Consider the following 16,113-nt stretch of genomic DNA (forward strand, 5'->3'; position numbering starts at 1 on the left):
CACAAAGCTAACACTTGTGGATTCAAATTCAAACCACAAGTCTGGCTCCAGATTTCTCGCCCTGAAACCCTAGGCCATAGCAAATAATGGCCAATCCATATGCGTTGAATGAACAAAGAGTACCGTGAATGCCTAGTCCTTTCTGATGGACTTCTCTCTAGCTCCTAGTTTTTCTTTAAGGACTGAAGCTTTATCCTACTCTGTCCCAGATCCCACCAGCCTCTCATTGGAGGGGCTGCTGATATTTCACGTATTCCTAAGAAGTGGTTTATATCTTGTTTCAACCTGGACAGACAGTCCAAAAAATTATCTCTCCTGAGGGGCTCCCATGGCCATGGTGCAGCCCACCACCTAATTAGGTCTGAGTCCCACAGGAGGCGCAAGTGGTAAAGAACTTGCCTGCCAATGCAGGAGACATAAGAGACGCAGCCTGGGTCAGGAGGATCCGCTGGAGGAGGGCATGGCAACCCGCTCCAGTGTTCTTGCTAGGCGAATTCCATGGACACAGGAGCTTGGCAAGCTACAGTCCACAGGGTCACAAAGAGTCAGACATGACTGAAGTGACTTGGAACACACTCATGCCCTATTAATGAGGCCAGCCTAGGTGCCACCAAGTTTGCCTCTGGGGTCATTGTGAATCACAGAGCTACTGTCTTTCTGTATCTGCAGTGACTTTTTGGCATGCCTTATTGCTGACGCCACTTGTTACTGAGGGTTATGATAACACGTAGGGTTTACTTTATGGGGTTCAAGATCTTTATCAGGAGTGTTTTATTTACCAAGACAGCATTCCCTCAGGAAGGTCCCTGGAAGCATCCACTTGTAAAACGTAACCAGAAACAGGGCCCCAGGATGACAAGGGAACCACAGAGATTGTTTCCCATTATACAGGGAGGGCATGGTGACACGCCTTTGGCCACAGTGGAGTTGATGCAAGAGATGTGGGATGGTGGTTTGGAGCTGAGGTACCAGGATTGAAGACCCATCTCTACCACTCATAGCTGAGAGACTGGAATCATTTCCTCTCTGCAGCCTTTGTTTCCCCATCTGTAAAATGGGGACAATGTCTGGTTCACAAAGTGATTGAAAGGATCAATGGAGAAAAACAGTAGTGAAAGTGTTAGTCGCTCAGTCATATCTGACGCTTTTGACCCCATGGACTGTAGTCCAACAGGCTCCTCTGTTCATGGGATTTTCCAGGCAAGAATACCAGAGTGGGTTGGCATTTCCTCCTCCAGGGGATCTTCCTGACCCAGGAACTGAACAAATAGGAAGTTCTAAAAGAGCTTTTCACTTGCAAATTGCTGCACAAATGGGTGATATTAACAAGGACCTGGGCATTCTGACACTGAGCTCTGCAGTCTTCCTTCCAGCTGCTAAACCCCTCCTGGATGCCTGTGGAGTGTGGATGTCCTGTTCCCTCCTGACCCAAGGGGTGCCCAGGAATCTGCATTTTAACAAGCTTGCTAGCTGATCTAAATGTGCTTTAATGTTGGGGACCGACTCAGCTGTAGCGGAACACACAGGAAGTGCTTCTGAGTTTGATCAGCGCCCTCTTTTCTTTTGGCTGAGATCCACGGCCTGAGACCTACCCCAGTCTGGTTTTTATACCAGCTGTGCAGCTGGCGGAACACGGGGGCCGGTGGTCAGGCTGAGTGGACATAACTGGGGAGAGCTGCTGCTTCCTGCTGGACCCTTGCATCTGGGCAAGTGGGTGACAATGCAGCGGAAACCCAAGCTTCCTCCAGCCCGAGAGAGAGGGCTGAGGGCTGTACCCGGGCAGGTGGCCCTGGTAAGTCTATGGCTTAGCGGTCCCGCCGGCCAGCTGCCACCTGCCACCTGTTCTGCTTCTAAGCTGGGCTGTAAGGGCTGAAACCACATTTGCACCACAAGGCTGGTGTGAAAAAACTGTCCTGTCCTGTACTGGGGGAGAGGAGTGGGCAGGAGGAGACTTCAGGCTTGGAAAAGAGGCAACCTCATGACCCTAAGGAGCCTTCTACTCTGAAATGTGGCTTAGTGGATAAAGAACCAACGCAGGAGATGCAGGAGACATGGGTTTGATCCCTGGGTTAGGAAGATACCCTGGAAGAGGACATGGCAACCCACTCCAGTATTCTTGCCTGGAGAATCCCATGGAGAGAGGAGACTGGAGGACTATAGTCCATGGGGTCGCAAAGAGTTGGATACGACTGAACATGCATGCATTATCACATTCTGTTACATTCCAGCTTCTGAAATCGGGCCTCAGAGTTGCCCACAGAACCTTCTTACAGGCAGCCCTATGCGTGGGGCGCAGACTGTAAATATGATGACCAGTGTGATGGTCTTTTCTTGAGAGTTTCACTCCCTCGTGGCTGCTGGGGAGTCCTGAGTACACAAAGCCTCTGCTCTAGTTTGCGGCAGGATCCAGTATCTTTCCCTTTCGTGCTCTCAGCTTCCCTCCCTCCCCTGATGGCAGGAATCTCCCCTTGCTCTTCCCTTTCACAGGTTTATGGTGTTTCCAAGGTTCTTGGAGAGCAGGGCTTGGCCAGGGGAGGGTGTGGGAGCACTGCTTCTGCCCTCCTTCTTCAGCCCTGCTTGTGTTCTGTTCTGGAAGCCACTGTTGCAAGTCTCCCTGGAGGGAGCCACTACCTAGATTGTCACTGGGGCTGCCCCTGAGAACTGGCTGTCCCCCTGAGCATCCTGCGAAGGATCTGTGGTCACTGGGCGGAGGTTGGTTGCCAGGGTAACCCTCCCACCACCTCCCCACTCCAGCGGTTATAAAAGCCCTGCCTTGACCAGGAGAGTCAACAGCTAGTTCAGACAGATACCCCTCCCTCTGCCCCACAGCTCTAGAAGGAAAAATACGAAGTCCCTATATTTGTGGTATGTGCTGTGTTTTAGAGACTGCTCTTAGTACACGCTCTCATTGGAGGATCATGACAACTCTACAGAAGAGTTAACATGGTTCTCATCTTACGGATAAAGATGAAATGCCGTTGAGGGTCTCCACGACATGGAGGAGATCACTGAGTTGGGAACCAGGCTGGATCCAGACTTAGTCTTTCTAGGTCTGGGTTCCCACCATCTTACGAGGCTGATGCCTTTGCACACGTGATGCAAACGCCATCGGCAGGCTTTCCAGGCAGAAATACATGGATGTCTGATGATAGTGTGGATTTTCCCCTAGTGCATTGCCACGTGCTTGTGAACAAAAGATTCAACAGTCAAGTGAGATGGGAAAATAGATGCATGTTATATAACGCATACTAGGATATTAAAAGCTCTAAAAAGCCCTTCAGTGAGGAATGGGATTAATGCAGTTTAACCCAGAGTCTCCAAAACTTGCCTGGAAATAGAGCCTTTCTGGTTTTGGTTTTTTCATCTAATGCCCCTTTAACAAGCCACCGGATTTGTGTTCCTCAGACCAACTCTGGAAAGGCGGAGCCAAGCACCTTTCTAATTATGGCTGATGACAAAAGGGAAAATAAGGGAAGGTCATTTGTTTCCGTATGAAGAAAAAGAGATGGATCACCAGGCCCCCTCCATGCCCCTTGGCCCATCAGGAGCAGATCCTGCAGGAGTCCCCTGCCATGAGGACCACATAGAATCACCTGGTGCCCCCCTAAACCCAGGCCCCTGGCAGTGGTGTGCTGAAGCCATTGCTACAGTTTCAGAAAATTTGCGATTCAGTTATGAAATCACTGTAACTTGAAACTGGTGACAGTGGGAGTCCTTACAATACAGAAAGCAGGAAAACAGTACAAACTGGGGCTCCACCCCTACTTATCCCGAGAACCTGCTTACCTATGTATCACTGATCCGGGGATATTTTCTGAAATTATTAGAAAACGAGTGCAAGGCTGTGACAGCTGGGTGCTGGGGGCGACCTGACACAGAAGTCCTGGCTCAGCAGGGTCCCTGACCCTCCCAAATGAGAGCTGAGAACCCAAGTGAGAGCTGAGAATGACCATCTTTTGGCCCCAGTGCCCGCTGAGTCTGAAAGTGCCTTCTGGCACTGCTTACCTTGATATCTGACACCAGCCAATGTCTCCAGAATCGAGCTTTGGGAGAAGACCTGCTGGGGGCATCGGGGTCCACCATCACCAGGATGTAGGCTGCATCCTGTAACATATGCACCAGAAACAAGTGTAGTGTCGTGGCTAGAATTCGGATAGGAAATCTACAAGGTGCAGACACTCCTTTTACCTCAATTCCAGCCAACAGTGGCTGACCCACCCCTGGAGCTTTCTACTTGATTCAGCCCTATTCTTATGACTTTCCTCTTGTGTCACATGCTGATTCTCAGAGAACTGGTCTATTAGGTTGGCAGCTTAATAGTTTGGCTTTCCCTTTATGAAGAACAATCAATCAAGCAAGCATATTTACCCAGCACCTGGAAGTCCCTAGCATCATGCCAGGAGCTGGGGAAGAAAGAAAGGAAATAGGGCTTCTGTTTTCAAGAAGCTCACACACAGAGTTGGAGCAACCTGTCCATTAATTCAGCAAATACGTGAGCTTAGTATATCCATGTCAGGAGCTGTACCAATCGCAAGGAATGCTCAGATTCATTCATCCCTTCAACAAACATTTTCTAAACACCTGTTATGGGCCAGAAGCTGTTATAGGTACTGGGAGTTCAGCAGAGAACAAGACAGTGTGACCCATACTTTCAGGAAGATTTTACTCTAGGTAAGACACACACACACACACACACACACAAACTAAACAACAAAAACCAAGGAAATGCCAACGTGGGATTAGTGCTATGAACAAAATAAAATAGAGTGGGGTTGGAGGGAGTAAGAGCTTCCCTGGTGGCTCAGTGATAAAGAATCCGCCTGCCGATACAGCAGACACGGGTTTGATCCCTGGGTTGGGAAGATCCTCTGGAGAAGGAAATGGCAACTCACTCCAGTATTGTTGCCTGGAAATCCCACAGACAGGGGAACCTGGTGGGCTACGGTCCATAGAGTCAGGAAAGAGTTAGACAAGACTTAGCAACTAAACAACAACAACACGCCCCGCTTTCTCACCTGGGGGCCCTTGTGCAATGCATGCATTGCTTAACCCTGCAAAGAGCTGGACATGACGTGGAGGGAGTAAGCTTTCTAAGAAGGGGAAACAACCTCTAAAAGGCCTTCATGTGACTGATGTGTGACTACTTCATCACATGATGTCACATGAAGCTGATGGAGTGAGGGTTTGAGCAACAGAAAAAGTGCCACGTGGCTAGAGGCAAGCCAGAAGAGTGACGAGGTTGGCGAGATGGATGGGGTTCCGGCTACAGAAGGCTTTGCAGACTTGGGTGAGGCTGGGGTTTTATTCCAAGTGCAATGCAGAACCACTGGAGGGTATTTTTTAGCCAGGACAGTGATATGCTCTGGTTTACACTGTTAAAAGTGGTCTTGATGGCTGGATGGAGAGTGAATGGTTGGCAGGAAGCCAGACAGGAGGCTGCTGCAGTGGTAAATGGCAAGATGATGGCTTAGGGACTAGAATGGTAGCAATGGAGACAAAAGCCAGTAGGTGGACTGGGGAAGTATTTTTGGGGAGCATCAGTGGGTCTTGCTGGTGGACTGGACAGTAGGGCAGGGAGGAGAGGGTAGGGAAAGAGAAATGGAGGAGGACTTGGGGTTTTGGCTTGGGCAACTGGATGAACAGAGCCATTTAAGGCCACGGAGAAGACTTGCAGAGGAGACTGTTTGAAGGGGGATCCTGAGGGTTCTGTTTTGGACATGTTACGTTTGAAATGCCTCTTGAAGTCAAACAAGTATCTAAGTCAGAGTTAGGAGTTTGGAGGAGAGGTCAGGATGGATATATGAATTTTTAAGTCATTGAATCCCAAGGACTGAAGGTGGTCCTTAAATTCATCGCAGAATAATGAGATGATTCATGGAGAGATTAGACTTGGGGAAGAAAAGAGGTCTCATGAGTGAACTCTAGAACATACTAACACTGAGAGGAGAGGAGGATCTAGCAAAGGAGACTGTAGCCAGGGAGACAAGGAACCACCTGAAATGAAGGTATCATGAAAGCTGACACAGAAAATGTGTCAAGGAGGAGAAATTGATCAAGTATGTTGAATGCTACTGAAAGGCAGAGCAAGACAAGGACACAGATGTGGCAACGTGACTTGACAACATGGAGATCTCTGTTATCTTGGCAAGACCAGTGTCAGTGGAGTAGAAAGGACGATGTTTGATTGGAACAGGTGGTGAAGAGATGGGAGGTGAGGAACTGAAGATAGTTATGAAAGATGATAAAAGGAGAAACTGTAGTGTGAAGGACAGCTAAGATGCAGAGTGGCTGTTACTAAATGGGAAGGAAGAGTCAAGAGATTTATTTCTTTTTAAATTTTTAAAAAGAAGGATGACAGTGAGGCGTGTCTGCAGGCTGACGGAAGTGATCCAGTGGCAAGCGAGGCATAGATGTCAGAGAGAAGAAAGGGGTTTATTGCAAGAGCCAAGACTCTGGGAAGGTGGAAGGGGACAGGATCCAGAGCAAAAGTGTAGGACCTAGACTTTGATCGGTGGATGATACAGGTTTGGATGTTAGGGCATGAGAGATGTGATGAAGAATGAGGAAATTGGATTCTGGTTACTTTTATTTTCTCAGTAAATCAGAGGCAAGATCATCAGTGAAGAGGGATTATAGAAAGTCTGGGAACAGAGAAGCTGTGAAGTAGTCATTTGGGGAGGCGAGAAATTGAGTATACCATAGGTATGTAGTAAGGTTGTGTGTGTGTGTATGTGTGCTGAATCATTTCCACCATGTCTGACTCTTTGGGACCCCATGGATTGTAGCCTGCCAGGCTCCTCTGTCCATGGGGATTCTCCAGGCAAGAATACTGGAGTGGGTTGCCATGCCTTCCTCCAGGGGATCTTCCTGACCGAGGGATCAAACCCACGTCTCTTTACATCTCCTGCATTGGCAGGTGGCTTCTTTACCGTTAGCACCACCTGGGAAGCCTTCAGTCTACACGAGGTATCTAAAACAGTCAGGCTCATAGAAGCAGAAAGCAGAAAGGTGGTGGCCAGGGGCAGAGGGAAGAGGGAAATGGGGGGTTGCTGTTCAATAGGTGCAAAGTATGAATTGCATGAGATGAATAAGTGCTAGAGATCCATTGTACAAGTCTGTGCCTGTGGTTGATGACACTGTATTGTACACTTCAAAATCTGTTCAGAGGGTAGATCTCATGTTCTTACCACACATAAAAAAAAGATAAAACTTTAAATTAAAACAGAAAGGGAATTCCCTGGAGGTCCAGGGGTTAAGACTTGGCACTTTCCCTGCCAGGGGCTCCAGTTTGATCCCTTGTCAGGGAACAAAGATCCCACAAGCTGAGATATAAAATAGAAAGTAATCCCACTTGAAGAAAGCAGGATGGAATCAACACCCCTATGAAGCATTCTGCAAATCCCAGATCTGGACAATACGTCCTGCTGGCGAGGCTGTGAGGAAGCTTCCTACATTGCCATGGGAATGCAAAAACGAGGCCAATTTATCCTTTGACCCAGCAACCCCATTTCTGTAATATTTTCCCCAAAAGATAGCTTGCACATTTATGAAGTGACTTTTGTAGAAGGTATTCATTGCAGCCATGTTTATAATAGCAAAAGTTGGAAATGATACAGGCATCCATCAGCTGGGGACTGGTTAATAAACACTGATACACACTCACAACGGAACACTTTATAGCTGGGAAAAAAAATGAAGATCTCTCAGATTTGATCTGAAAGACTCTCTAAGATAAATGAGTGAAAAAAGCAAGGTGCAGAACAGTTTAATCTAGCACCTTACTTTTACATAAGAAAGAAAAAATAAACTATTTCTTCACATTGGTTTGTATTTGCATAAACAAACTCTGGAAAGATACTTAAAAAAAAAAAGATGTGGGTGGTGGTGGGATATGGGTAGATGGAACAGAGGTAGGATGGAAATCTCTCTTATGTGCCTATTCTTTCATTTCGATTTTTCAGCCATGTGAATGTATTACCTGCTAAAAATAAACTGAAAAGATAAAATCAAATGAAATGTATAGTAATCACATAGCATTATCTTAGAGATGTTAGTTCTCATCTCCCTCTATCTGGCTGGGAGGTAAAGAGGTATGGCTCTGTCTTTACGGTAGGGAGAGCCCAGGGAATCCCCACTGCATATTTGGAGGTCAGTTAGGTGCAGGGCAGACCAACGTCCTGGGCTTTGAAGAGAGACACCTGAAGCCTTGTCAACAGATCACATGCTTTGGCATGATCATGACAACACAGGAGGAGCATTAGATCTGTGCTTGTCCAAGTGAGGTTTTTACACAGCTGTATTGAAGTATAATTTTCCTAACACAAACTTCACCCCTTTAAAGTACACATTTCAACAGTTTTTAGTAAATTAATAGAGTGGTGCAATCATCACTAAATTTAGAACATTTTCATCACCCCCCAAACAATCCTGGTGTCATTTGCAATCACTACTTGTTTCTGCCTCTATCTTCAGCCAACTTCCAATCCATTTCCTGTCCCTATAATCTCCTTTTTGCCTTTCTTGGACATTTTGGATAAGTGGACTCATAGAACATGTGGTCTTTTGTGCCTGGCTTATTTCACTCAGCATAACATTTTTGCATGTAGCATATACCAACAGGTTATCCCTTTTAATTGCCAAAGAGTATTCCATTGAGTGGGTATTGGTGTGCATTTTGTTTATCCACTTTGTGGACATCTGGGTTGTTTCTACTTTGGGACTATTATGAATCAAGCTGATATGAACATTTGCTGCAGGTCTTTGTGTGGTATTTGTTTTCAGCTCTCTTGGGAAAATACCTACAGTGGAATCGCTAGGACATATGGTAAATTTATGCTTAATATTAAAAAAAAAACGCCAAACTGTTTTCCGAAGTGGTCTCACCATTTTGCAATTCCACCAGGAGTGTATAAAGGTTCCAATTTCTCCACATCCTCACCAACACTTGTTATCATCCGTCTGTCTGATTATAGCCATTCTAGCAAGTGTAAAGCAGCATCGCATTGAGTTTTTTGTTTATATTTTCCTAATGACAGTGTGTTAGTTGCACAGTCATGTCCGACTTTGAAACTCCATAGACTATATCCTGTCAGGTTCCTCTGTCCGTGGGATTCTCCAGGCAAGAATACAGAAGTGGGTAATCATGTCCTTCTCCAGGGGATATTACCGACCCAGGGATCAAACATGGGTCTCCTGAATCAAAGTCAGATTCTTTACCTGACAAGTGACGTTGAGCATCTTTTCATGTCTTACTTGACTATCTGTAAGTCTTCTTTGGTGAAATGACTGTATAAATCTTTTGTCCCTTTAAAATGTATCTTCTTATTGTTCTAGAAGGAATTTTAGTAGTTGTATCCCAATCGAGAGTTATGGGAAATGTGAGTGGTGGGGAGAATGGAAAGGAAGGAAAGAAGGTGGCCAGGACTGGATTTGCCTCATCCTTGAACCATTGGTGTCTGCCCTCAACCATCATCTGTACTTGGGGCTGTCTTCTTCCTGTGACTCACCATGACTCTGATTATTCCAGTAGGGAAATATCAACCACAGGGATAGCCACGAACTCAGGCGAGCAGACAGCACCCTTGGACACTCCACGCCCAGGCTCTCGGGCCCCTGCTCCACTGGCCTCCTTCAGGGAACCTGTTGAGCCCAAATTTCCCTGCCTGCCATCCAGATCTTTTCAAAGACCTCCCCCTCCCCACTATCTCCTTCCCAGCCCTTGGTCCTCACCACACCATCATGTTCCAGATGCTCTTTCTCTTTCTTGGAGTCAAGAAAAAGAGTTCTTCTGTTCTTTCTCCACCTCCAAACCCTTCCACGCTGCCCTCTGGAAATGCTGCTAAATAACAAGCCACGTCATCCTCTGTCTCTCCGTAAATTGCTCTACTTTCTTGCCTTTGCCTGCCTTTCCCCTCAGGGCCTCTTCCCCTTAGCGCCCTCCGGTGTTGGCATGTGTTCTCTCATGCCCCTTAAACCCCAGGAGTTGTCCTTGCTCCCTGTTGCCACATCTGTGTCCCCACAAGACTTGGAGAAGGGAATGGCAACCCACTCCAGTATTCTTGCCTGGAGAATCCCATGGACAGAGGTGCCTGGTGGGCTACAGTCCATGGGGTTGCAAACAGTCAGACATGACTAATGGACTAACACTTCACTTCCCCACAAGACTAAGACCTTCTTGAGTGTGTGGATTGTGTCTGTTTCTGCTTACCTCTATACCTGCATAGATTACAGGGTCCTGCAAGTAGAAGACACTCAATAAATATCTTTGAATGAGTAACTGAAATAATGATTGCACTTGGCCCAAGGGGTTCAGCTGTTCACCCATTCATTCATTCATTCATTCCACAAGCACTGACTAAGCCCTTATCATGCATTAAGCACCATGAGAGGGGCTGCTGAGGGTAAGAAATGAGATAGACGTGGCCACTACCTTTGAGGAGACAGTAGCCTAGTGGGGACCTAGATACACATGCAAAGAATCTGAGCACCCTTGGGACTCAGCAGGCACACTGCTGGGCCCGCAGAAGCAAACTTGAGGAGGTTATCAACTCTGCCATGCGGTGACTGAATAAAGCCTCACAGAGAATGGCACCTCTGAGCTGGCTCCTGAGGAATGGAAGTCTGCCCAGGATGGAAGGCCACACCAGGCAAAGGAAGCAGCATGTACAAAGCCATGGAGACATGAAAGGCAATAGCAAGTCGTTCTGTGTCTGAGCACGGAGTCCCCAAGGCTGAGGGACAGAGAACTAGCGGGGCAATGGAGGGGGCCAGAGGGGGTTGACAGTGCAGATGGGCCAGGTCCTATATGCCAAGGAGGCTTGTGAATGGGGGTGTGGGGTGACTTAGAGACAGGTGGTGGGGTGAGGGGTGGACCCTAGGGGGTACAGCAACATCCAATGAGGGCTGATTAGGCTGATTCATGTGAGGGATGGGACACAGAATGGCACAAGAGTGGTCATTCCCAGAGGCAGGCCAGCGTGCCATACCTTCTGGAATTCAGAGATGCCCAGGCTGAGGGGCCTTCCTGATGGGCAGGCGTGCTCTGGGGTCTCTGAGGACCCCTCTTTCCACCTTGCCATTTGAAGAATCTGTGTGTGCCTGCCTTTCCCAGAGAGGAGAATTAGAAAGTATTCTTTGGACAGAATATGATAGGATTTCAGTAAACAGTCCTGAGTCCTAGAAGTGCCATGAAGGTGGAGCTGATATTAATCACATCTTTTATTTTCTGATGGTTTGACCTCTGGCACCTTGCTGTCCCTGGAGAGGCTGTTGGTTCCCAGAGACAGTACACTCATAACTGAGAGCAGGCTCTTCAAGTGCAAATCTACTAATTCAGAGCCTACATCCTCCCCTTTATCGGGCCGAGCCACTATCCTTCAGGCCTACTCATCTGGGGGTCAGCTTCCAGACAATCAGGGTCAGCTCCTCTGCTTCAGGGTCGGCCGGAATTATCCAAACCAGCCAATCCCGAGCGTGTCTACCCTGCGTGTCTACCTCCCTCGTCAATTTTTTTTTGCCACAAAAATCACTATAAGCATTCTCATCCATGCTTTCTCCTTGTTCCCTCTGCCTCCTGATGGACCTTAGGGCTTCCCCATGTGGCCCTGTGTGGTGTGCCGTGACTCCCGTCTTTAGGGATCTGTGAGTATAATCTGCTCCCTTCATGACCACTGTTTCCATCTGCATATCTTATCTTAGCCAATGAAAACAAATCCCAGGGGACTTCCCTGGTGGTCCAGTGGCTAAGACTCTGCACTGCCAGCACTGGGATTCAATCCCTGCTTGGGGAACTGGATCCCACATGCCACAACTAAGATCCTGCATGCTGTAACCAAAATAAATAAATCTTGAATGCCTTAACGAAGGTCAAAGGTCCCACGTGCTGCAGCTAAGATCTGGGGCAGCCAAATGAATAAATATATATATTAAAAAAATATTCCATAAGCTGCAGCTAAAGATTCTGCATACCACAACTAAGACCTGGCACAGCCAAATAAATAAATTAATATTGAACAAACAAACCGACAAACCCCAGGTACATTTTAGAGTGGGGCCCTTGACTTCTTGTGACTCAGATATCCACCAAGCCCATTTGAAGACTATAGGAAACTGGGGAGTAGCTAGCATTGCATTTTTTCTCATTTTCTGATATGATTATGTCTGTGGCTTTGGGCTTCCCTGGTGGCTCTGATGGTAAAAAATCCACCTGCCATGCAGGAGACCTGGGTTCTATCCCTGGGTTGGGAAGATCCCCTGCAGTAGGAAACGGCTATATTCCAGTCTTCTGGCCTGGAGAATTCCATGGACTATTCCATGGGGTTGCAAAGAGTTGGACACAACTGAGTGACTTTCATTCATTATGTCTGTGGCTTGTGGCCTACAGCCCTCACTTGTCCTAGAATGAAGGACTGAGCTGATCTGTTAAGGTTAAGGGTTCACAGTCAAGTTGAATGGAGAGCCATCCTCTCCAAAGCAGTACTCCTTACCCCTGCCTGAATATCAGAATCAGAATATCAGATTTTCCAAACTGCCAAGGTGGAGAGGCCCCGGCATTAGCGTCGATGTGGAAATTTCCCAGGTGACACTGATGTAGAGTTAGAGGTGAGAACCACAGCCCTGAAAACTGGTTCCCCCAAGTCCTTGACCAAATCAGTCACTGACTGAAAAAAACCCAGATTTCCCTCCTTCTTCTTAGTGTACACTCAAGGAAGACCATGTGCCCTCTCTATACAGAGGGCGGGCTTCCCCTGATCCTGGCCGGGGTCCCTGGTGCCTGGGGCCCTGCAGATTGAGGGGCTGGAGCGCCGAATCTAGAAGCTGAAGTCACAAACACGAGTCTCCTACTATTCATTATGAGGTTGGTTGGAGTACAAATTTAGCCTATGGTGGGTTGGTTGTGTTTGAACCTCCTCCACACAGTTCTGTATGGGAAATCTAGTTAAGAGCCTTCTTCCTGGGGGAGGTTGAGTGTAACAGCTGTTCCTCACCAGGACTGATGGGCTCACCAGGATGCAGGCCGGGAGTTGCCCTTGAGCCTAAAGCCTTTCATCCCTGAGGACTAACTCACATTTCAGGCTGGCATCCAGAAGAACAACATTTCTGTCCAGAGGTGCTGACAAAGACACTTCCCTGACTGTGTGGACAGAGGCTCATGCCCCTGGGAGCTGGGGTTCATGCCCTGCTTTGACATATTTGGGAGGAGGTGTTGTGTAGTCACTGTGGATCAGCTGTCCTTCTTCCTTGACCCCTCTACTACAGAGGCTGGAAAGCTGTGATACTGGATCCCTTAGCTTCTTCTGCACCAAGGGAGCATGTTCTGGCCAGGAAGAGGTAGAAGAAAGTCCCTGGAAAGGGATCTCTTCCGGAAAAAAAGGCAAAGACTTACTAAGAGAAGACCCTCATTGCCTTTTCCCCTTTCCCCCTTTCCTTCTTCCTGCCTGAAATGTAGATGTGATGTTGGATGTGCAGCAGCTATTCTGTGGCCAAGAGAGGACAAACATGAGGTTACTTCAACCTATAGGCTCAAGATGGCAAAGCAGAGAGACAGAAAGAACTTGGGTCCCTGAGCTGCTGAATCAGCCCACGATTGCCAATCCCTAGACTTCTTGTTGCACAAAACAAATAAACCCTGTAAGTTCATATGGTACGGGTTTGTCTTCCTTGTACCTAAACACATTCCTACCTGACATGCACATCAGTTGTTGGTGCTGGTTTTGGTAACTGAGTGTCAGAGGCTGAATTTCAGAGAGGCATCCTGATGTTGTGAAAAGATTACTCAAGTAAATGATAGAGGACAGAGACTGTAGCCCCAGTTGTTGCTTGTACATGCTGTACATTTGGAGGTAAGTCATTTATGCACACCAAGGTGCGGTTTATGGATCTGCAAAATGGCGATAATATGTGTCCCACACCACAGGGTTATTCTAAAAATAAAAATGAGTTAAAGGTGTGAAAGTATTTTTAAGACCGTGAAGCAATGTCCATGGGTCAAGTTTTGTTATTGTGAACAAATGCTCTCAGAGTTTGTTCTCAATGGTCCCTGGAGTGGCAGTTACCTTCACAGCCAGAAGACTGCTTCCTCAAGGCCTGTCTCCAACTGTCTGGAGACAGAGAGGCTGAGCTCTCCACATATCTAGCTCTGGACAGGGACGCTAGTGCATATAGAGACAACTGTTCCTTCTAACTCTCCCTCTTTTTGTGTTCCCAAAGGGACTAAGTTTGCCTGGGAGTGGGACAGATTACAGAACCCTGGAATGCAGCAGGAAATGGGCCAAGTTTCCTTAAGCAAATCTAGCCAGCAAACATCTAACAACTCCATGGCGCTCCCAGCAGTGGGTGTCCCTCACTCCCTGAGTTGGGGGGATGCGACTCATTCAAGTACAGCTCAGATTGTTAGAAAGGGCTACGTCTCATGGAGCCAGAAGCTGCCCTTAAAACTCACAGCTATTCTTTCTGGCATAAAATGAGTCCTGTCTTTCTTGTACATGGCCGCCCTTCAGACATTTGAAGCAAGGATCACAGTCTCACAGTGACCTTTTGTTCAGGCTGAAGGGCCCTGTTTCCTCAGCTACTTGGGGCTGCACCCCACACTGAGTCTACAGAGATGCCCTTGGATGGTTCACAAAACACCACGAGAGACAGACATGTAAACAACTACAGTACACCATGACAGGCTGGGATACACACTTAAACAAAGGGCTCTGGGAACACAGAACAGGGAACCAAGCATGTCGAGGCCCAGTAGGGTGGTAGTGAGAAGGTCAGTCTTCACAGAGAAGGCGGCAGTCAGTGAGGGAAAAGAAAGGATGATTTAAGCAGCCGAATGTGGAGATGGGAGGTGGCGGGTGATACAGGTCCAGGTAGCTCAGATGGTAAAGAGTCTGCCTGCAATGCGGGAGACCTGGGTTTGATCCCTGGGTCAGGAAGATCCCTTGGAGAAGGAAATGGCAATCCACTCCAGTACTCTTGCCTGGAAAATTCTGTGGATGAAGGAGCCTGGTGGGCTACAGTTCATGGGGCCACAAAGAGTTGGACATGACTGAGTGACTTCACTTTCTTTCATTTAAGACCATGGGCTTCCCAGGGGGCACTAGCAGGAAAGAACCTGCCTGCCAATGCTAGAGATGTAAGAGACACCGGTTCAATCCCTGAGTAGGGAAGATGCCCTGGAGGAGGGCCTGGCAACTCATTCTAGTAGTCTTTCTTGGAGAATCCCATGGACAGAGGAGCCTGGTGGGCTACAGTCCATAGGGTCACCAAGAGTCAGACATGACTGAAATGGCTTAGCATGCATGCCGATGGTTAAGGCCATAATTTGCTGTGGCCAGTCACATGACTAGGAACAAGGAGCCACTGGAGGGAACATCTGCTAAATAGAAATTATTATTCTGAGTCTACAGATGGGAAAATGAAGTTCAGAAGGATTAAGCCCATCTGTCTGAGGAAATATGTTTTAGCCATGTGAATTCTACTCATGGCTGTGTGGCCTTGGGCAGGTTGCCTAAACTCTCTGGGCTTCAGATTTATTATCTCTAAAAGAGAGATCACAATAATCACAGTGATTTCCTCTTGAATTTCTATGCACATTAAGTGAGTTAAATGGCCCCGAATAGCACCTGGCACAAATTAAGCGACCAATAAATGCCAGCCATTGTGAGCCATGGAATGGTTTCTCTGGGATTTAAAACCATCTCCATCACCTCCCAGTTCTACCCTCTTTTCCCTGTACAGAAGGGCAGGCACAGGTCTGGAGGAAGAGGGACAGATTTGATGTTGACTTTTATTCATAACAATATGGTATTTGTTTGATGTTGCAAATTCCTCTGCACCTAGGTCTCTGGATCGCTTGTGTAATTTAAAACATACATACTACAAAGATGTGCTTGTTGGCAACGTGTTCCGGCATCTCTGAATCAAGTGCCTTCTGCCACTGTGCTGCCCAGTCCTCTAGGGACGCAGTCCCTCCACAGCATCTGCCCGCGTAAGATGGCTGGGGGAGGGGAGGCGCCTGGGATCCTGGCGCTGTGCCGAGGGGTGAGTTCAAATCCTGGCCAGTTCACTGTGCTCTACCCATTGACCAAAGCCCCCACTGTGGCCCACTGCCACTTTTCTGTC

The 16,113-nt window shown here is 47.6% G+C and overlaps 1 protein-coding gene across 8 annotated transcripts in view; it reads right to left on the bottom strand.

The window, feature by feature from the left end:
* PEBP4 (phosphatidylethanolamine binding protein 4) overlaps positions 1-16,113 on the bottom strand; it is a 225,627-nt gene that overhangs the window by 111,104 nt on the left and 98,410 nt on the right. For 6 of the 8 annotated variants that reach the window (XM_070794911.1, XM_070794914.1, XM_070794915.1 and 3 more), the window contains exon 4: positions 4,006-4,104. The exons of the other annotated variants lie outside the window; for them this stretch is intronic. In XM_070794911.1, the coding sequence (XP_070651012.1) occupies positions 4,006-4,104 (99 nt within the window). The remainder of the gene's footprint in view (positions 1-4,005; positions 4,105-16,113) is intronic. 8 annotated transcript variants of the gene reach the window in all.

This window comes from Bos indicus, chromosome 8, assembly GCF_029378745.1.
Source record: "Bos indicus isolate NIAB-ARS_2022 breed Sahiwal x Tharparkar chromosome 8, NIAB-ARS_B.indTharparkar_mat_pri_1.0, whole genome shotgun sequence".
Classification (NCBI taxonomy): domain Eukaryota; kingdom Metazoa; phylum Chordata; class Mammalia; order Artiodactyla; family Bovidae; genus Bos; species Bos indicus.